Genomic DNA, 21,647 nt, shown 5'->3' with positions numbered 1-21,647 from the left:
TGATGCTGTGCCAGAGTTAATGAGTACCTGGGATAGTTTGAACTATGAGACCATCCTAAAAGGACATAAGAAACTAAGTAGAAGCTCAGAAGCAGAAAAAGCTTTTGGTTTAACCCAAGAATGAGCAACACTGCTGACAGTGAGCAGACTGAATTTGCAACAGCCTTACATTACAGTATGTTAATAACTAAGGAAAAGCCCAATAAACCAAAACAACAATAGTACAGAAGAAAGAAATGAACCTGAAACATGAGGTATAGAAAGAAAAATTGAAGACTACATTGAAAAATGAAGCAAATTGTACTGGTAATTATTTTTTATTTTTTATAAAAGAAATAGAAATCTTATAACAATGCTCAAGTTAATGAACTATTAGAATACCATTTGGCCACAGGCCTCTAAAAGACTGTTTCAGCTTGTCAAAGTGTATTTTTACAGGCAAAAAAATTGAAACTGGAAATACCACTGGATCAATCCACATTCAAAAAAGTCTTGTACTTCTTTCCCTTTTGCATTTAAACTAGAATTCAAAAACTAGCATTCTCCAGTTGTCTAGCTGTTTGTAATTGACTATATCCTTCTCTCTTGTACTGTGCATACAGAAGTTCACCAACATATCTGGAAACATCTATTCTCAATTTATTTATTTTAATCAAACTGCAAGAATGATTATTAACATTAAACTGGTTTCTTTCATACATTTACTGGATTGACAATGCTTTAAATGTAAACTGTATGCTGTGCTATTTTAAACCCATATTGATGCACTGCTTTAAACTTAAGTTTTGAACTTTACCACACTTTCAAGTATCTGCACACTACTGTAGAAAAAAATAATTCAGTCAAAAAAAGACTGGTGGATAACCTTATTGAAATTTTTTACAACAAGGAAACACTGAAACAAACGTAATTCCCTCTTTTTTTTCCACTGCTAGCTAAGAGCTAGCATGACTAAGAGTTTCAGGAGTTCGTTTGTTGTGCCACCTTCCTCCTTATCTTGGTATTGTAGGCATGCTGCTGGTTCTAGTGGTTAGAGCTGATGTTTCAACAATGCCAGCTAGAAAAAATCAAAAGGAAGAAAACATTTAGTTCTCTCTTCCACAAGCTATAAATGACAGTACTGTAATGATATAGTGTATGTTGGTACCTTCTCCTCTATTATAAAACCAGAACGCAATACATGAAATAATAACTACCTCCTCCTCACCATCTGACATGCTTAATCAGTTGAGTTTTTTCATTCCAAAGGAATATGGTCCCAAAGCTGCAGCAACTGCTCTCCAACTTGTGGTTCCAGCTCCTAGAAGGGATCAGGAAATTAGAAAAGTTATTAGCATTGCTGCCATTGTGCATGTAAAAACTATTACAAAATCCTTAGAAAAGGCTGCTGATGGTCTTTCCGAAAAAATTGTTACTTTTGCTATTGTGACTTATATTAGAACTATCCCTACAACAAGGGGTCAACAGGAGATTAGAAACTTTCATAAGCAATCCTCACCTACCAGTTGTTTGGGGTTTTTTGTTTCAGGCAAAATGTCAGTCTCAAAAAACAATTCATAATGAAGATACCATCACTAGAACAGATGCACCACACAATTTGTGCCTTCCACAGGTTGCTTCCTTATTAACTCAAGATCATTATTCTCCACATCTTTTAGATTTAATTCCATTAAATGCAGTGGAGAATGTGGAAAGGCAGGTCAGAGATAATGCAGTAGCTTTTGGTGGAATCACAGGAATTAATATAAATCACTTAGTTTTTATATTGTTCAGATTCTTTAGGTATTAAGAGTCATTTAAAGGAGAAGCACTGTCAACTTCAACATGTGCTACGTTCCTTTCCTTGTTCATATAGTATGCTCCTTTCCTTATTCTTTCAACTGAAGAAGTTTTGGGGAAGCAGTGAGAAGACAATACAAAAAGTTTAGCTCCAGAATCTTGTATCAAGGAGATGTTTTGGGAGGGGACTGAGGAGAATGCAAAAACTGCCACAGAGAGTACTTGTGCAAACTCTTTTCTGGCTTTTTGTAGTTGCATTTAGCTTTAATAAATTGGAGAACAGTACTAAGCTTTATTCTGTATCAAATACCAAGATTCTCTTGAGGCTTTAAGGAGAACACAGACCCCTAATCATGAACAGTTATTTGGGTATGACAGACTATTTTATCCTGGGGAACACATCTCAATCAAACAGGAAACAAACCTCCAGAAATTAAAAGAAAACCACCACCAACACCTCATTTATTTTGGAAAAATCCAGCTTTAAATATTTTTTTAAACAACATTAACAAGAAACTGGTTTGATTTTAACAAATTCACTACCTCAACAGTAACTCTGCATTAGCAGATGCTACAATGCGCACCAAGGAACTGGGATTCAGATTAATACACACATGAGCATAGCTGAGTTCAGGGCTGAACAAGCTAATGAAGAAAACACAGTTCCACCAAGTAAAGAAGACTTTAGAAGAGAGTAACTACCTGGCCATCTCTGCTTATTTGTACTTTCCTATTGTCATTCCAAGGGTTGAGCAAATGATGTGCAAACCGAAAAGGAATGCTTTCTTTTCGGATCCACTCCACCTTAAATACACCTCCAAATCCAGTAGATCCCCAGTACTGACTTTTCTCGCGTCCTATTGATGAACACATTCTAGCAAAACCCTGGAAGAAAAATTTAAATATGAAAGAACAGACATAATGAGAGCATATCTATTTATGCTGGAATTGAATAAATGACTGGACTTCATATGAAACTTTCAAATTAGTTTCAATGATTGATTCAAACACTCACACACATGAAGCTAGATCTTCTAAAGTGTTTATACCTAGAAAGTCATTTGTTTTTTCCACTTCAAATATACCTTCTAGAATTTGACCATAAAGGATGTCTTTCAATTCATCTCTCACAATCACCATTCAAGGAGCTTTTTAAAGCTTTGTAACAGAGACTGAAAAGCTGTTGCAAAAAGTGCAAGGTATCAAGATGAATGTTTTATCCCCATTAGCTACTCCTTGGTACTTGTAAAAAATTCTTTCAAACATCCCTTCCTTCTATCCTTCCTTCCTTCCTTCCATCCTTCTTTCCCTTATTCCCTCTTTGTTAACAAATTTTCATATACAATTAAAAATGTGGAGCTGTTCTCCAAAGAAATACGTTAAAACTGCTTAAAGTTCCTTTTTCAATGAAGCTGAAAGAAATTCCAACAAGACAAGTATTCAGGAATGAAATGAAAGAAACCACAAATCCAAGACTGCATTTAACTTGCTTAAGGATACCCTTTAAACACACACACCAAACAAACAAAAAATAAACCCAGGCCACACATAATTATCAACTGTTCAGGCAAATTTACTCCAGTTATGACTTAGGAGTCCAAGAGATGCAGTGCACTGCCTAAAGTTACCAGCACACACTGCTGCTGTAAGTCATGCAGTCCTAGGCAGCTCAAGCCTTAAATTAAAATCAATGAAAATTAATAAAAGGAACAGAAAAAAAATATAGGTGGAAAGTAGAGACACCTGAGGCAAGAAGGTATTATTAGAATGTTAATTCCACATTTCCATGAAGATCCAAGATCCTTCCATGTCAAAACTGGAAGGGAAAACCAAAATAATCCACCTACATCCTGACTTCAGTGTGTCCTCCCCTCCCAGCTTTCTGGTCTAAGAGTACCAATACAACAGCCCATTTTCAGATTCAACTGGCATGCAGAAAATTACTTTCCAATATGGCATTTGCATTTGCCAAATCACTGTACACATAAGTACATTTCACCACAATCCTTCAGTAGTATCATCAAGATCTCTATGTTTGGACTGGTTCATTAAATTTTTAAGTTTAGCAGACTTCTATTAATAGTTTATAATATATAAAGAGGTAAATTGAACTTTCTTTACTTGGAACAATTGAGTTTAGTAGGCTCCACAATACAGTTAACCTGCAACTTTGCACTAGCAGGTCAAATCTTTACCTTTAAACTTGCCACAAATTTGTCAGCAAATCGTTGACAAATACCTCACTAAATGTGAACTCAAGACAGCTCTGGAAGAAACATGGCCATGACTTTCCAGCTTCCTAACTTTGAGAAACTACAGTTCCAGCAGAACAGTTTTTATAAAAACTTGCATTAAAGACGTTTGAGTTTCCTGGCTTTAGAAAGCTGTGACTTGATTGTATCTTCTTGTTCACTTACATTTATTTTGGCATGCAGCAGCAATGCCCTGCTATGTATGGATTTCTTTGTTTGTTCCACTACTGCTGTTTTAAAGCATTTATGTAGGATAGAAAAATCATCCTGATTCATTATGTTTGGAGGCAACTTAGTTTTATCCTTTGAGGGAAAAACTGAGTTCATTAATAGAAGCTATATTGGAGAAGAATGAAGTACTCTCTCTCAGCAGCCACAAACACTGGCACAGTACTCTACTTATTAGAAAGTGAGAAGTCATAAGCAAAGACATCCATACTGTACACAGCCATTTGCTGCACTCTCCTAAACCTTTAACCACCACCAACAGCTGGTATCAGCTAAGGACTCACCTGGAAATGTCCAGACCCTTGAACAGAAAATACTAAGTAAACCATGCTGCTTCCCCAAAAGGCTCCATTCAGTTTTCGTTCATTACTTGGTGTAGTGGACCATATACCCTTCTGCTGAGAAATCTCAATGTTCTGCGAGTTGCTACTTTTCATTATGAAGTACCGAACTGGTAAATTTTGTCTTGGTGAAGGCGATTTGGAAGCCTGAAAGAATTATATTGAATTATTAAATACAATAAAATAAATCAAGCTTTAGCTCTGAAGTTCTACACATATGAAAACAGACCCTTCAAGGAGTTTATCCTCTCCTCTCCAAGGTTATACAAGAAATATACTATCTATAAGCTGTTCCTATCAGAATTAACTTGAAAGTATATTTACATCTATTTTACTTTTTCAAGTATTTTTCAAAATTATAATTCATTCATGAGGGGCAGAAAACAATTATGGTAGAACAGGCCTACAGAACCTAGTGATTAATTTCAATTTTTTGAAGTCTGAGACAACTTCAGGTGACACAAAATTAATCACTCTACACTGTAGCCTGCAGCACACTCGCATTTCCATTTTCACAAAACAAATGTTCTCCCTGTAATACTGGCTGAATTTTAAAAATAGAGGATGATTTATGAAAATAACCTCACTAAAAATGCATGCTTTCATAAATAATCATCAAAAAAATGCCAAGCAGTCATAACAGTGCAGATAACACAAAACTTAAAGAGAATCAGTATCAATGTATACTGTAACAGAAACAGAGGAAGACAGAATCCACAGAGTAGCAAGGTTCAAAAAAAACCAAACAAAAAACCTCAAAATTGGATTTTTTTTCTACTTTGAATAGCTTTACTTCAGAAGTCTGCAAAGAATAACATTTTTACTGTATTAAACTAATATAACAAGGATATTTATTCTTGATTTTTGATTCCAAAAGAAATATTATGTGGTTGTTAACAATGAAAATCTAAGTTAGGTTTTAATTTATCAATACAATACCTGATAGTTGCAGAAAGATATCAGCAAGAGATTCTATTAATTTTGGAGAGCAGGGTAATATGTTTATGAGACTGTACCTTTGCAGACATTGAAGATGGACTAGCACAGGGGCTAGGGAATCTACTGCTATCTGCAGACTTCACTGATGATCGATCTGACCTGTCATCTGTACTGTGTTTGGAGTGGAAAATATTTTTTTGCTTGCACTTCTTTGGCTGATGAAGTATAGGACGTGTAGACCTCATCATAACTCTAAAAAGTAAAGGCAGATACACAAAAGACTGAGTTTTGCAAGAGGTAACAGAACAATTTATTTATGTGTATCAGCCTACTGGATGACCATATATATTACAGTCATTCCAAAACATACTAAACATTAAATAAAAAAGGATGCATTCATTCTGAGTGTTATGATTAAACCTCTTCTGCTACTTCCCAAGGAGCACAACTCATGGACACTATTTCTGACTGCTCTCCCAAACAGACAGCATATATATTAAATAGTTCTCAATGAAATCACAACTACAACACAGCACAAGACAGTATCAAAGCTTTCAGCTGTATTTGTTTTGTTTCTTTCTTCTTAATACTAGCAGAAATTCAAGTGATGCTTTTACAGATAAATAAATTAAAAGATACAGTTTCTGGAAGATCTCAACATCTTACTTTTCAGCATTAGAGGAGTCAGAGAATTCAGTTTCTGCTGTACTTCTCCTGGTGTTAGTTGACCTCCATGTAGATGGTACAAGACGATCTTCAGAAGCCATGGGTCTTGGTCTCTGACCAATTCCAGAAGGCTGCTGCAAACCTGCAGACTGTTCTTCAGCAGTTAAAACAGCTACAACTGCTCTTACAGTTGCTTCATCAACTTGAGACCACGGTTTAGCAGGAGCTCGCATGCGACGCAGAAATAAGCTATGCCACTTCTGTCTGAGTTGCAACAGCAAACCAGCAGCCTGTAATGAATTTCAGTTCTGTCAAAGACTAATATAAAAGATATCAGTTTGGCAAAGGGTATCCTATGTCTCTATCAGGCAGCAGGTGGCATTCCGGCAAACTGAAAGGCAAGACTAAGGTCTCAGGGAGGGGAAGAAAACCTCACATTTAAATTATGCTGTTATCTTTTCCTTCCTCAGGTCCAAGATAATTTCTAAACCATTTCACGCTGCACTGCACAAAACTTGAAATTCTATTGTAAACACACAGGATTTTTCACTTTAAAAATTTATCTTTTCTTTAAAAGAAGTCTTTTCATGTCTAATGCCCTTCCTGCCAGTTCAGTTAGTATTTATGAGCTCTTTAGACATACTTGGATGGAAAAGACCTCTGGTTACTCTGCCTTCTAACACAATCAGAGCTTCACAATAACCAGAAGACTTGTATCTTCAAAGGCTGGGGCTCTTTTCTTCTTTTTATAAAATCTGACAGCAATTTTCTTTCAGCAGTTCCAGTTTCAGGTGCTCCATTTTAGTCAAGCAACTTTAGTCACACGCTCAGAAAAGGAAATACACAATATGCTATTTTTACTGTTCTGTCAACTCTTGCTAAAATTCTGTCAACCCAGTTCAAGCTAAGGTCTTGTGTGCTGGGAGAACCACACAGGCAATACAGGTGACCACTGTCACAGCAGAAGGGCCATTATGCAGCCACTACTCCTACAGCTTGCTGCTCCCTGCAACCATTTTCTTTTGTCTGGCAGTTTCTTTAGAATCTCCTAACTAATGGAGAAATGGATCAAACTGCCAAGGTGGAAATCATAAAACATCAGCTTACCCAAAGCAAATTCAACAGCAGCTGGCTGCTGAGGTCTTCCTGCTTCCCAGTCTGATATGTGGGACAGCTGCACCATGACAGAGGAAGAAGGATGAACACTTGCAGTTGGCTAGGTAACTAATTCTTTTTTCCTTTTTGCTCACAGGTGCAAGATATAAGAGTTATGGGTTGTTACAATCCATAGGAAGCCCTACAACTTGGATGCTGAATATGTGAATTCACACAAATGACTAGCCTGGGAAAATGAAGATTGAATTTCTGTTTTGTGTGTTTTTCATATTTCTTACTGAACTAATGAAATAAAAGTTCACTCATTTAGTATGTTTTCCTTTAAATTTTAGAGACTTGAAGGGATCACAAGAGCCAGCAAATTTTTGGTTATCCAACTTTTTTAAGAATCTTTCCAGGATGGTATGGCATAAATATTCTTCTACACAAAACAAGCATGGAAGTGACAGATTACGTACTTCAGAGTCCAGTTTGAGGTGGAGCCATTCATCTAGCTTTAGTAGTGATACATTAGAAGTTGTTCTGTCCTCCGTCTCACTGTCACTGCTGTCACTGGATACCTTGTCTCCTGAGTTAAGTAAAAAAGGTGCATTAACATTCCTGTATTATTTACATTTACACACAAAAACTTGAACATTATTATATTACCAGCAATAAGCTAATTTTCCTACTAAATTTTCACTTATACGTAAACACACTTTTTCATTTCTGTGTTTACACCTCAGGGAAGGTTTTTGCTTCAGTGAGGAGAGCAGGTTCCCAGACCTCTTAAGGGCCCTACTGCATAAACACCTATACTGATATGATATGACTCCTTCATGAACCTTCATCAATAATAAGCCATTATCAAACTTTGCCTGAAGTTGTAAAACCACACATTGCTCTAGGCTTTGTATCTTAGTATAACAACTAAGAAAAAAATTATAAATGCACATGGCTATTTAGCGATCCTTTTTCAAATGCAATTCAATCAGCATTATTTTAAGGGTAACAGTTTCAGAGTAGTCAGGAAAGTCAGCTCGGACTCTTACTTCAAACTAGTATTTCTAAGAACTGACAACAGATAAGATTATTTTTGCTTCTATTCTTACAGCATGCCAATTAAATATGAAAAAAGGAAATTTTAATAAATTCTCTACTACTACCTAATTATATGGCTAATTGACATTAAAAATTTTCAGTAGAAATAATCTTTAAAATGCATATGTCAACTGAAAGCAACATGATTATTTGCCACGTTAACTGTAACTATATTATTCAGCTTGAATCATCTGGTTCAAAGTACCAAATAAACTAGGCTGTAGAAAAAATAAACATACTACACTTCTCAGCATAAGTACTGTCTTTAAACATTTTGGTTGCATTTTTTATTTTTTTGAAAACTATACTGTAATTTCGGAGACTCCAGAACGGTAAACATCATGAACTTACAAGGATTCACAAAACTCAAGACATTTGTTACACAGCCTATAAATTATTCCTGAACAGCAGCAGGAACTATATATAGCTCTGCATTTCAAGAATTAACCAAATTATGTAGAAAACAGACCTGAAAAATGAGTTTTCCAAATCACGTACTAATATAATACCAATGCAAACATTCCAAATCCACACTCCGGTATACCTTGACAGGATGAAGATGCCTGTAAAGCATTACTTGGTAACCTAGCTGGTCCACAGAAGAGAGCCACAGTGACGGGTGTTACAACAGAACAGCACCTGATGTTTGCTATCCTGTGAGCTCTTGTCATTTCATCATATATCAGCCAGTCTGTAGGGAGTGCCTGAACAGCTGCAGTTTGGCCATTAACTGGGGGAATCTGTGCAGGAGCAAATAAGACTAGGTTATTTCATTGCCTATGTGTCATTAAAATAAATTTTAAACTTAGTTCTTACTTTATGTATCTAGAAATAAATGCATAAATATTTACATACACAAGAATAAGAAAAGCACAAGTATATTCAACCAGACTTAAAAGTTATCCTATCACCTTGAAGGAAAACTTTTGCTTTAAAATAGGGTCTAAAGAAACATCAGTTTCAGAGTAGAACTTTTTCCTCATAACAATGAACAGAGATTGTTACCTCATCCAAATACTTCTACAACTAGTTTTTTCTTTTTACTATTTTGTATTATTTCCACTTCGCAGGACTAACTGAAATACTGGAAAAATACACCAACTCCAATTTTTCATTCTACCACCTGCCAGAAAAAATATTTTCTTTGAAGTTTGAAGTGTCTTTACCTTTTTATACTGAGGTTGACTAAGAACAGAGGTTGGATGCAATCGCACTTTCTTCTCCTTTGATGCAGTTAAAACCAGGCTCTCTCGATCTACGTGCACAAGATTGGGATACATCCCAGCCACTAAGGCAGCTTTAACTACAGCCCAGTTTTCAGAGTTAGCATTAACATCTCTAATATCAGCTCCTCCTCTGGCTCTAACAAAACCTGAAGAAAAAAGGAGGTCAAAACTGTGTTATATTTGCTTGTATTTAAGATCTACTTTTTTGCTTCTCAAAAGGAATTTGAAAAAAAAAAGTGAAATAAACTACAAATTAGTTGCCTTTTTCACACCTGCCAACATTAACAGCACCAAAAAGAAACCCTTACACTGAAATTCTTCCTGGTAAGAGGTTTCATACTAATGTAGAATAAAACTGCTTTTTACAGTACTTCTTAACAGAATATTAGAAATTGTGTAGTTTAATTGCAACCTGCTTACAACTTAGCATGCTCAAAACCCAGAGTAGGTGAACTTTAAATATAGAGCAAGTGAACTGTTTGTTAGCATAAACTGTTGTCTTGTTCACAGGGGTCCCAGGATGAGGGAAGAGACAAGAAAGTTGACTCCATGTTTCAGAAGGCTTGATTTATTATTATATGATAGATAATATATTAAAACTATACTAAAAGAATAGAGGAAAGGATTTCACTACCATGCTAAGCTAAGAATAGTAAAAGGAATGAAAAAAACAAAGTCTTGTCTCAGACCCAGACCGGCCGGACAGGTGATCTGTGATTGGCTCTTAATTGGAAACAGCCTGATGAGGCCAATCACAGACCTCCCCTGTTGCATTCCACAGCAGGAGATAAGAATTTTTACAGTTTGTTCCTGAGGCCTCTCAGTTTCTCAGGAGGGGAGAAATCCTAAGGAAAGGATTTTTCATAAAACGTGTCGGTGACAATAAACAGCTAAGCAGGGGAAGTAAAAGATATCTTTGGATAAAGGATAAGACCTTGGAAGGGCCCCAAGGCTGGCTCAAGCAGGTGATGGGCTGCCCACACTGAGTTAGTGGAAGACACCACACCATAAACTGCCATTGGATCAAGAGAAGCATGCAAGGAACAAGCAGGGCACATGAAGATCAGGCACACTGACAGTAAGGGATAAAGGGATTGGCATTATGCCGGACACTCTCCAGGGACATCCAGCTTGAGGTGAAATTAACTCACTCTGCCTCAGAACCTAGGGTCTCAACTCGTTTTAACAAGTGCCTCAAGAAAATGTTTACTAGAATAAAAACCCAAGGAAACGCGTGTCACACTGCAAGACAGCAGGATGTTGAACAATCAGGGTGCTTTCAGTCATGTCAGCTGATCCCCAGCCACATTTTCTCACCGTAGCATCTCCCCCATGCCCAGCAAGAATATGTACTGGTACTTTTCAACTTAGGAAGGAAAATGACAAGTGAACACTGTTTTCCTTACAATTTGTATACACTTAACTCTAAAATTATGTTAGAACTTTTTCTAACCTATTTACCTGAGGCTCTAAGCTGGCCAAGCAACTGTGTTCTCATTCCTACGATGATTTGCATTGTGGCTTGAGAAAGGAAGTTCTTTTCACAGAAGGCTCTCTCCCAGCCATCACTGCGTGCCTTCTGCCATGCCTGTAAAGAATAATTTTTTAACATTTGCCTACTAATTTAAATATCTAAAATTCAAAAATGCAGAGTTCTAAAAGCTACGGTTATGTCAATAAAATTAACCAAGGTAAATGTATCAAACCTGATTTATTTAACTACTAGATTTTTTTTCCATTCCCTAACCAAAACATGATAATTCAGTTATTTTAAGTTCATTATGTTATTATAGGGATCACTATGTCAAGGTCGCTATTTTAGGTTACCCATGTTCCAGGATGTAAAGTGGCATCTTGCTGGAACTTACAGAATTTACCCAGGTTTGAAAAGGTCAGACAAAATGTGCCCCTCAGAAATCTGTGAGTCCAGTATACAGGAAGGCCATAGTTGTAAGTCCAACTTGGTTGGTAGGTTATTTACTCTGATGTGTGAACAGTCCTCGTTGCGAAAGGTACCTGAAAAGCCCTGAGAAGCACCATGTGGTCGCTGAAGGTTCCCGCAGTAAAACACTTCCTGCACAGCATGGCTGCCTGCTTTTGAGAGGCCAGTGTGGGCAGCACAAAAGGGTCTCGGTAGGCAAGAGAACAGGCAATGGTCAGAACAGGATCCAGGCACTTCAAGACAACGGCGCACAACAACATTTTACCGAGGTGTGGCTCCACTGGCAACTCCGTGAGATGATAACCAAGTTCAGTGAGATCTTCCCAAGGGTCCATGGCATCTATACTCTGAAAAAAGAAAAAAAGTGGAGATGTAGGGAAAAGGGGAAGAAGGGGTAAGGGGGCAAAAATATTTACAATGAAAGCAGAAAGGACACAAATACTGGACATCACCTGGATTTGCTTTCAAACACTAAAGAAGCAAGTCTAACTAGTTTCAGTTCAAGATTTTACAGTAGTACCTTCCCTTAACATGGAAAAATATATACACAAACACACAAAATGAAAACCAACAAAAATTCAAAGCATCATTAAGTAAGTGAACAAGACTTTCAGTACAGTTACAAGTCAGTAAGATATATTACCACACCACAAATACTAATTAAACACAACTCCCATCTAAATGTATTCCTCCGCTGACCTTGAGCATTTGCAGAGCATTTTTCACAATTAAAGCTGGTGGAGGATCAGGAGCTTTCATAAGAAAGTCAACAACTGGACAATTAATTGGAGCCAGAAGTTTTGTGTGTAAACAAAGCTCCTGCAAATTAAAAAGAAGAAAAATACTATTAAGGTCAGGGAAAGAGAAAATACTTACCTTTTTGGAGTAATTAGTATGGTCTGGTGATAAAACATTTTTTAGAAGTTGTTATCTCTAAGTGAACACACCTGAAGTGGCACTCTTAGAAGTTCTGGAGTCTGAAATTCCAACATATTCTCAAATCGGAGCCTACTGAAGAGACGAAAACAGACTCCAGGCTGACAGCGCCCAGCCCTGTAAAATAAAATGTGGGAAGCTGTGAAAATTAGTTTCTTTTTTACAAAAACCCAACCAAACAAAAAAGAACCCTCACAAGCTTAGAATGCAAATGCAGAAGAAGGTTTAAGCAAACAGTAATTTTGTTGTTAAGAGGAAGTCCCTCATATGAATTAAAAGAGTTTTCCAGTACATTAACTATTTTTGACAGTATGGAAATTTATATAATTTTAAGAAAATACTTTCAACAGTTATTATAATTTTAACCCTACACTGAAAAATCTGGACATAAAAGAAATAAGACCTATCTAAAGAAAGTGATGTAATTTTTTTGCTAACTTGGCATCAATCCAAATCTCAGCCAACATGTGCCATAGGGAACCTAAGCTGCAAACTTTGTTTCTTCCTCTTCAAATTCCCCAGTCAGAAGTCTAGATGAAAATGGTAAAATAAAGACCCTAAAACATATGAATGAAGGAACGGAGACAGCAAATGCTCACAATTCATGCTCAAAAACCTGGAGGATAATGACAGTATTTTATCTCCAAAGAGGCATTTGTTGCCATCTACCCACATAACTTCTCAGCCCTCACTCACTGCGCTGGGAAGAGTATGATCCTGAGCATCTTGATGAATATGCAAAGTCATGAATACTTTGGAGACAGTCAATAAGGAATCACTGCTCAGTGTCACTTCTAAAGAAGGGATGGCAGGATATCAATTAAAATCTAGCAGTAGGCAGCCCTTTGCCCACAGACAAGTTACTGTGGCTGCTGGTGCTACATGGCAGAAAGAGGAATAAAGTTCACAGGGGAACAACAACCTACACCTAATGTAAGTTCTGGGACATTCTTGAATGCCACTTTTCTGGGAAAAGTGGCATTCAAGAATGGGAAATCAGTCCAAGAAAATACATGCTGACTCTTAATTTACTGCAGAGAAGAATTATTTGCCACTGTTCAACATGACACTGGACTAGCCTAGAAATATTACCCAGTGCGGCTGCTATAGGTTTGCACTTCACTCTTAATATATGGGATGGTGGATATCTGCCAAATAAAAAACAGTATGAAGCATTTATTACCTGCCTTTTCTCTGGATAGCACTGGCTTTTGAGATCCACACCATCTTCAGCATTGTAACACAACTCAGTGCATCAAAAGACTTCTATAAAAGCATAGCAAGGAACATAAAACCATGATTAACCACGATACATGAAATAAAAAGTTATTAATAAGCTTTTAATAGAAGTTCTTTAAAAACAGAAAAATAATTTGAACAAACACCAGCAGCTTCTGGCACAAAGGTATGCTCTCCTTTGAGTACCTCCTTTCAACTGAATTTATAGTACAAGTTTTGCATTATCTTTAGTTTCCAAAATTGAAGTTCTCTTCCTAGTCTCAGTAAGTAATTTTGAGCCAATAAAAGATACAGACTGTATTTTGAATAACCACAAATCAGGAAAAAAACATGTTGTTGTATTGATTTAAGTCTTCTTTTTTGTCTCACTTGGAAATCACATCCTTACTCTCTTACATTTGATGCAAAGTTCGAGAAAAACTGTATTACCATAGGAACTTTAGAAATTTGGCATGTATCTCCCCTATGAAATGCAACTTCATTTTCAAAGACATAGGTCTTAAAACTACCTCACCATACTATCTCTCCTCTCCTTCACACATAATTTGGGAATGGGCATTCAACACATCATAAGCAATACTTAAAAACTTAATGGCTTTGATTTGGACTTGATGCAATAGTAGGACAAAGGGAACTCCCAGTGCTCTCTTAAGTCTCAGGAAGATGGTGGTCTAAACAGACGGACTTGTTCTAAAACAACTAACAGAAATTGTAAATTTAAAAAAAAAAATACATTAGCATATCAATCTAAAACGGTTTTTACAAGATTTATTAACAGCAAATTATTTACAGTATTTGTCATAAAACACATGTCAAAACTTCTGTGATCTTTGTTACTTGTCATGCACTAGCTGTCAGCCTACTATAAGAAAAACAGTACTCTAAATAATTTACAATAGAATAACAGTAGGAAATTTACTTGTCACAGAAAGTTTTAACCAATCATACCTCTTTCACCTTGCCTGAGTCAATAACAAATACAACATCATTGACTGTTATGCTGGTTTCTGCTATATTTGTAGAAAGAATCTGCAAATAAAACAACCAAAACTATAGTTAAAAGCAAAGACAAAAGACATTAATACAATATCTGACTAAGTCCTCTAACACTTACTATTTTACGCACACCAGGAGGTGAACTTTTAAGCACTTTCTTCTGATCCAAAGTCTGCATATTTGAATGAAGCATGAAAACCTGATATCTAACGCAAGACAAAGAGCACATATAAGTATTTTTAAAAGACACAATGAAAACCTCAACCATAGGAACCAGAGGCTTTACCTGTGCACATTGTCAGCAAATCTCTTGTCATCAAAAAGAATACGGTCCCTCAGGCTAACTATCTCATCATATCCAGGAAGAAATATTAAAATAGCTCCTGAAAAATTAGGGGGTTGACAGAGTTAAGTAGCAAATTCACTTAAAACACACATCAGTACTGGGCAGAGTAGCATTTGGGAGGTTTTACTTATTTAGTGTTTCCAAAAGAAGGGCAGGATTCATCAAAGGCTTAAAGTACAGTAATTTAATGGGAGTGTGTGTTTATACTTACCGGTCTCAGTACTATGACAGATGTTATAAAGTAAGTGCATAATGAGGTCAAGATCCACTTTTTCATCATCAAAACTGTGATGATAAGCTGTCAACAGTTCTCTGTCCTCTGCACTAAGGTCACTACCACTTGTTCGGACCAGGGAACTTTCATCCAGATTTCCAAATCCTGCTGAAGCACTAAAATAGAAAAATGCACAGACCAGAGTCAAGGCTGTTTCAGGTTTGCATTCAGCCACCAGCTAAACTTAGATCAACACCAACAAGACTACTCCTTTCAAATTTAATTTTTAAGAGTAGCAGAACAGCATCTCCAGAATACTATTACTGTTCACTGATTCAAGTGTAATCCAAAAAAGCATGAAACTTCAATTTTAAGCATAACTTTAATTTTCTTACTCTTTATTAAAACACAGCCATAAGCAAAGTGTCAGAATTCAAAGTATAAAGACACTACTTGTTTACCTGTTAAATAAGAAGTATTTAGAAGAAATGTTTGCCCAAATGTTCTCCTCACGTGAACAGGAACGACACTAAAAAGTGTTCTAAAAATACTGGTCTCTACCAAATGATAACTGAACTATAACTGTAAGGTAATCAGAAACCAATTATTGAATGACCTAGCGTAAATGTTACTTCTATCAAATTTCTTTAACATGGCTGCTATGTATAGGCAACTATATGATGTCTATACATAGTATATGTATAAACAACAATGTATAGATAAAAACACAACAGGTTTGTTTCCTAAATAAGCATCTGAAATTAAAATGGTACATGGTAGAATCATTATCTCTATTTATCTAAGTCAGTATATTCATGATAGCAATGCCCACATCAAAATGATAAAATATAACAATATGAAAGAAGTCTACACCGCTCTAACTATACTTATCCTAGTATTTTCACAAACAAAATCAATGAAATACAGTGAATACAAACACTTTTTTTTTTAAAGAGCATCTTTTTGAAACATTCCTGGCCTCAAATAAATCCTGCTATTTAGGTCAGATTTAAAGGCATAAAAAGCTAAAAACTGTTCTGTTTACAAGACAAAATGCAAATTTCCCTTCAACATTTCCCTTCAACTGTTTCTGCAAAGTAGTCATAGCTTACCTGTAGGATTCCAACAGGTCAACAACCTCTGTCTGTCCAAAGTGCTTAGCCCAGTCCACAGCCATCCTGAAAGAATACACAACATCTTTTTTAAACTTTTCACTTCAAAAGACATACAGCCTAAAACTCTGAATTAAGAATTCAATTTATAATTTCCAGAATAAAATGTGATAAACAGAATTTAGAAAATGCTCCGAATGTCAAAATTTACAATTGCTTACAGTAGTCTATTAAGTTAGCAATTAGTTTAAATGTTAAAGAAATTTCTTTCTCATTTGTATATTGACAAATGAATCTGTGTTTTGGTTTCTCTCTTTGTTTTTACCAGCCATTAGATGATCTGCAGTGGATATTTGCTCCCATACTGATCAGCTGCTCTACTTGACTCAAAAAGCCTCTCCCTGATGCAATCATTAGTGCAGTCGCACTGGTTTCACTGTGCCTATAATCAACTGAGAATTACAAATAAATAAATAAACCAGCAAACCAAATAAAAATATTCTTACTTTTCCCCCCTAAAAGGGTATGAATGTAGTTTACATGATGTTTAAAATCTAGGCCAGAGATAATTTGTTTTCTGACTTCATCCCACCACTCAGTTCATATGAATTTAACACTACTTTAGACACTTTAACATCTGTTAATACTTCAAAACAAGTACAAACAAAAAATAACTGAACAATTCATTAATTCTGCTAATTCTATTCCCTTTTCCAATAGGCATCAGAATTCAAACCTAACAACATTTGAAACTGAAGATAAAGCAGCCACAGAAATTCAAGTAATTTTGTTATTGTTTTTTCCTTATGTTATAAGATGACAGACTTACCACTGACATCTTCATTTAAAATGAGATGGAACACCTGAGCAAAGGCATCAATATCTTTATGCAACCAAATGTCAGAAAGACAAGAATCCATTTCTTTTATTAACCATGGTTCAAGGCAATTAGCATCTTTTTCAATCTGAAGAGGAAAAACAGTATTAAAAGATAGATGTCTTCCAAGATTTATCTTTATTCTCAGATATTACATATGAAAAAATTCAAGAGTTGCTTTTTCAAGCAGCAATCAGAAATCCAGCATTTAGGTACCAGTTAAGCATTTACTGTGTCATGCAAGTACTTTAAGCTATGGCAGTTCAGCTATTTAAGCTGAGGTTGGGCACAAACCATTGTAAGTGAAAAGCACGCTTTGGCTAGAGTAGTTCTTGATAATTTAAAAAAAAAATCTATAAAACATGTTAATACCCTAAAAGAAATTCTACAGGATTAATATCTTTGGAAAACAGTTTTTAAAGCAGATTTAAATGCATCTTCCAACCAAAGGAAAAACTTACCAGTTGACTAAATACTGCGTCACCATCATCACCCGAAAGACTACACTCTTTAGCTGCCCTTGGGACAAATCTTGGTCTCTCAGATTCCAGCTTACTATTATTTTCTTGAGCAGAACACCACTCAGTAAGAGTGCTTTGCTGTTTTTCTTCTGCAATGCATAAAGGATTTCCATGAAAAGTTTTACAGCCACCCTAATTATCCATTAATTTCAGTTTTTAAAAAAATTGCAATATCTAATTACAAAGTTTAAACTGTTTGATCTCTTATTAAATATAGAACATTGTTACCAGTCCAATATAAATTCCATAATAAGGGCACCCAAAGTGCACCAAAGCAAAAATCTGCTATAAGAACAAGGTAAGAAATACCACTTGGTTGCTTAAACCATTAAGCCTGCAACTTGCTGTATTCAAATGAGATTCCTAAGTAACTTCTACACAATTCTCAATCCAAATGTTTCTCCAGAAGCGAAATGCCAAAGAGCAGTGATATAACTCTTGTATGTAACAACTAATTTTTGTGTACCAGCAACAGAAACAGTAGTAGCCATCAGTGCCCCAGCTGAGCTTTTCTACCCACAGTGATCAGAGCTGAGCACCATGATAAATGTGTAATAAGGACTGTATGTTACAGATTTGGGGTTGGCCTTTTCAAAAATTTTTTTAATACTCATGAAGATAATTACATTTGGCAGTCAGGAAAACTTCTCAAATATTGTGATTAATATACCCAAATACTCCAGTTGAAGTGTGTTACTGCTCCTTGACCTAAATATGATAAATGCATCCATGTCAGAAGAGTGCACATAAAAATGTTAATGGTAGAAACCACTTCTGTGCAAGATATACAAAATCCTGCCTTCTCTAATGGCCACACTTAAATTTGCACCTAAATGTCAGCATATTGTATCTTACGTTTCTATACTGTTCATGTGGGCAAAGCCCACACATGCATGTAATTCTACTTCACAATAATTAGGAAAAATACAACATTTATCAACTAAAAGAAGTAAGAAAATAACCACTGAAAGTAAAAAAATATTTCAATCACAATGTACATCAACAATGTAAACATAGTTTTAAAGATACGTGCCATCATCTAATCATGTCTCATTTAACAATCTGACTTAAGAATTTAAACAGAGAATCATTTTACTTGTTCAACCAATCAATTAGACTCATTGTCAAGACACAGCAATTAACAAGTCCACCAACCTTGCTGCTTCTCTTTTTTGTACTTTACCATCTCTTTGTTTGTATACCCAGTACTTCGTAAAATGTCCTCCAAAAACATCTCTTTAACTTCAAAAGGTCTTCCTTGGACTAAAAGCAGAAATAATTCAAGAAAGATTAGATCTTCCCAAGCTTTGCTTTAAGAACATTAGTTCTTGAAAACATTTTTTATAGACAGGAAAGTGAATTAAACATAATTAGTGCCAGAATTAATGAATTCTTATATTCACTGGAAGGCCTTGTAAAAGTATCTTCACTGGAGATTATCTTCTTTAAGTGACTGGGACGTAAGAAAAAATTCAAAAAGGAAATACCAGGTGCACACCATGTTTTTCATTAACCTCTTCAATTCTATTAAGTGTTGATAGCAGGAGAGGTAAGATTGACAGTTATTTACTACAATTTTATTCAAATGAGAAGAAAATAGTCACTTTTGTTTAGGCATACAAAGAAGAATTCACTGTGTCAGCCACCTAAATTACTCAAGATAAGAGCAGTTAAGACAGTTTTAGTGTAAGATCCCACGAGCAGACTGCCATGTCTGCATTCAACTACCACCTTCCATGAGAAGTATATGAGGAGATGAACTTCTCTCAAGGTCTTCAATTCCTGCAGCCAATTTTGGCTTTCCTTGCTGACTACTTCCCATGGTCTTTCTCTCCTAAGAACTTACTCTAATTTCTCTTTTAACATCACTGTTTTCTAGACCTTCAAAATTGGAAGAAGCATCTTTTCAATTGTGATTATCCTGTGAAATCCAGTATGAGATAACAGTAAAACCACTGCAGTAAACTGAAAAAAGAGACAGTAGCCAGAATTTCCAAAATAAATATATTAATCTAAAAGGATAAAAAGGTGAGAAAAAAGTAAACTGGAAAGCCATACAAAAATTACAATGAGGTTTTTCTCCTCCAAAAAAAATTGCCAAATATTAAAATCAAGTGTAACTTCCAGATTCATGCCTTCAACAAGCTGCAAACCTTATTTTCCTAGGCAATAATTTAAACCTGAAAACCAGAAATGAACACTTTTATGTGTAAATAAGAAAGAATAATGCTTTCTCATTAACATTCCATAAAATTAACCAATGACTTGTGTAGAAAATTCTAAACAAAGCAAAGAATCGTATGATTAAAATATACATCCCAATTTGCCTAGGACTGCATTTCTGAAATGAATAGTTTCTGAATTTTATCCTCTAACTAGTAGCAATCTCTGAAGCCAGAATTACGATCTACTGGACTATACTAAAGGATATCACACTCTTGTAAATCCTAGGATTTGTAACACTATGCAGACCAGCATTTTAAGAACATTATCCTCATTGAATTGAACACAGAGGAGACCAGGACATCCCTGCATTTATAATATATCCATTGATAAAAACACTTCCCTCTGAGGTAGATGCAAATAGTTAAGAAATAACAAACATAAGTAAACAAGGAACAACCACTGCTGGTAACTGTAGTGTATTTATCACCAGCCTTGACTCAGAATGGTTTGGTACAGTTCAGTTGAGACCTAGGAGTCTCAGGACAGGTATACTGAGATTTAAGAGTTTACTTAAGTACTTACTGTGTATTACTGGGCAACATCCAAAATACCTAATAAAGAGGTCTGCATCTAGAGCAGCACTAGAAATAATTAGTTTTAAATTGGCTTGGCTTTGCAACACATCTCTTAGTTTTATTAGTAAGAAGTCACTGAACCTATCCCTCTCATGTACTTCATCCTGTATGAAAGAAAAACAAACAAACAAAAAAAAGTAAACATCACAGATCCAAGATCATAATTTTTCACAAATATGATTTTTTTAAACTAAAACATGTAATTTGGTGGTGCATTGCAGAGGTATAAAATGCTTAAGTTTAACTTACGAAAGATTTTTTTTAAATCTATCCAAAAGTAAAAAAATACTTCAAAAGGTTTTATAATGGTATCAGAGTAGACTGCACTGTAATTCACAACCCATCACAGACCTTCATTTCAGATATCAAAAAGAGCATCTGAAACTTCTCTAATTCTCGCACTTGAATCTCATTTTCACGATAAAACCACAAACTGCAAATCCTAAATCTTATTTCACTAAAATTATCCTTCACAACTGATAAGAATTAAAAAAACCCTGTATGATACCACATAATGATAAAAAAGATAGATTTCTTGGATCCAGTAAATCACAAAGCTTATCATTAAGGCACACATCCGACTAATCACCTTTGCCTATCTTTTGTTTAGTTTTATATTCTGAATGTACGAATCAAGAACAAGATTTGCAGACTAAAGTCAAGAATGCACAAACCATTCTTGTGCTTTTTTCCTCCTCAGTAAACAGCCAGCCACCTAAACTTACCATGGTTTTTTATTTTTCAGCAGTGGAGAACTTGCAGTAAACATTCTGGTTCCACTGACTTATCAAACTCCAAGATAGGAAGTTCACATAATCATACATCAACACAAATAACTTACTAGAAATTAGACTACATTTTATATTGAAAACATTAGGCAAACAAAGGGACTGCAAACTTGGTACAGCAAAATCAAGTACACGATAACAGAAATTCTGAGACACTTGTATTGAACCTTCCTAAGGCTTTTCTGCTGACAGAGGAAATTCAGAAAAATTATGACCTCTACCCAATAACAGAAATTCTGAGACACTTG

The 21,647-nt window shown here is 35.6% G+C and overlaps 1 protein-coding gene across 3 annotated transcripts in view; it reads right to left on the bottom strand.

The window, feature by feature from the left end:
• Positions 1-294: 294 nt before the first annotated feature.
• The window catches only part of LOC103821449 (3'-5' RNA helicase YTHDC2-like), a 30,311-nt gene continuing 8,958 nt past the window's right edge, over positions 295-21,647 (bottom strand). Inside the window, exons 7-30 of one of the 3 annotated variants that reach the window (XM_030236823.2) lie at positions 20,559-20,715; positions 18,966-19,073; positions 17,751-17,899; positions 17,242-17,377; positions 16,738-16,864; positions 16,413-16,478; positions 15,298-15,476; positions 15,027-15,123; positions 14,859-14,946; positions 14,693-14,773; positions 13,689-13,771; positions 12,517-12,622; positions 12,269-12,388; positions 11,644-11,916; positions 11,089-11,215; positions 9,568-9,773; positions 8,946-9,141; positions 7,780-7,889; positions 6,206-6,495; positions 5,617-5,791; positions 4,544-4,747; positions 2,482-2,664; positions 1,197-1,300; positions 295-1,057 (exon numbers count right to left, since the gene is read on the bottom strand). In XM_030236823.2, coding sequence (XP_030092683.2) covers positions 1,238-1,300; positions 2,482-2,664; positions 4,544-4,747; positions 5,617-5,791; positions 6,206-6,495; positions 7,780-7,889; positions 8,946-9,141; positions 9,568-9,773; positions 11,089-11,215; positions 11,644-11,916; positions 12,269-12,388; positions 12,517-12,622; positions 13,689-13,771; positions 14,693-14,773; positions 14,859-14,946; positions 15,027-15,123; positions 15,298-15,476; positions 16,413-16,478; positions 16,738-16,864; positions 17,242-17,377; positions 17,751-17,899; positions 18,966-19,073; positions 20,559-20,715 — 3,324 coding nt within the window. In that variant the 3' untranslated portion in view covers positions 295-1,057; positions 1,197-1,237. Of the gene's footprint in view, positions 1,058-1,196; positions 1,301-2,481; positions 2,665-4,543; positions 4,748-5,616; positions 5,792-6,205; positions 6,496-7,779; positions 7,890-8,945; positions 9,142-9,567; positions 9,774-11,088; positions 11,216-11,643; positions 11,917-12,268; positions 12,389-12,516; positions 12,623-13,688; positions 13,772-14,692; positions 14,774-14,858; positions 14,947-15,026; positions 15,124-15,297; positions 15,477-16,412; positions 16,479-16,737; positions 16,865-17,241; positions 17,378-17,750; positions 17,900-18,965; positions 19,074-20,558; positions 20,716-21,647 lie in introns of those variants that run through there. The other 2 variants (XM_030236825.2, XM_050986691.1) reach the window with 2 other exon arrangements.

This window comes from Serinus canaria, chromosome Z, assembly GCF_022539315.1.
Source record: "Serinus canaria isolate serCan28SL12 chromosome Z, serCan2020, whole genome shotgun sequence".
Classification (NCBI taxonomy): domain Eukaryota; kingdom Metazoa; phylum Chordata; class Aves; order Passeriformes; family Fringillidae; genus Serinus; species Serinus canaria.
This window is presented reverse-complemented; position numbering and strand designations above follow the sequence as displayed.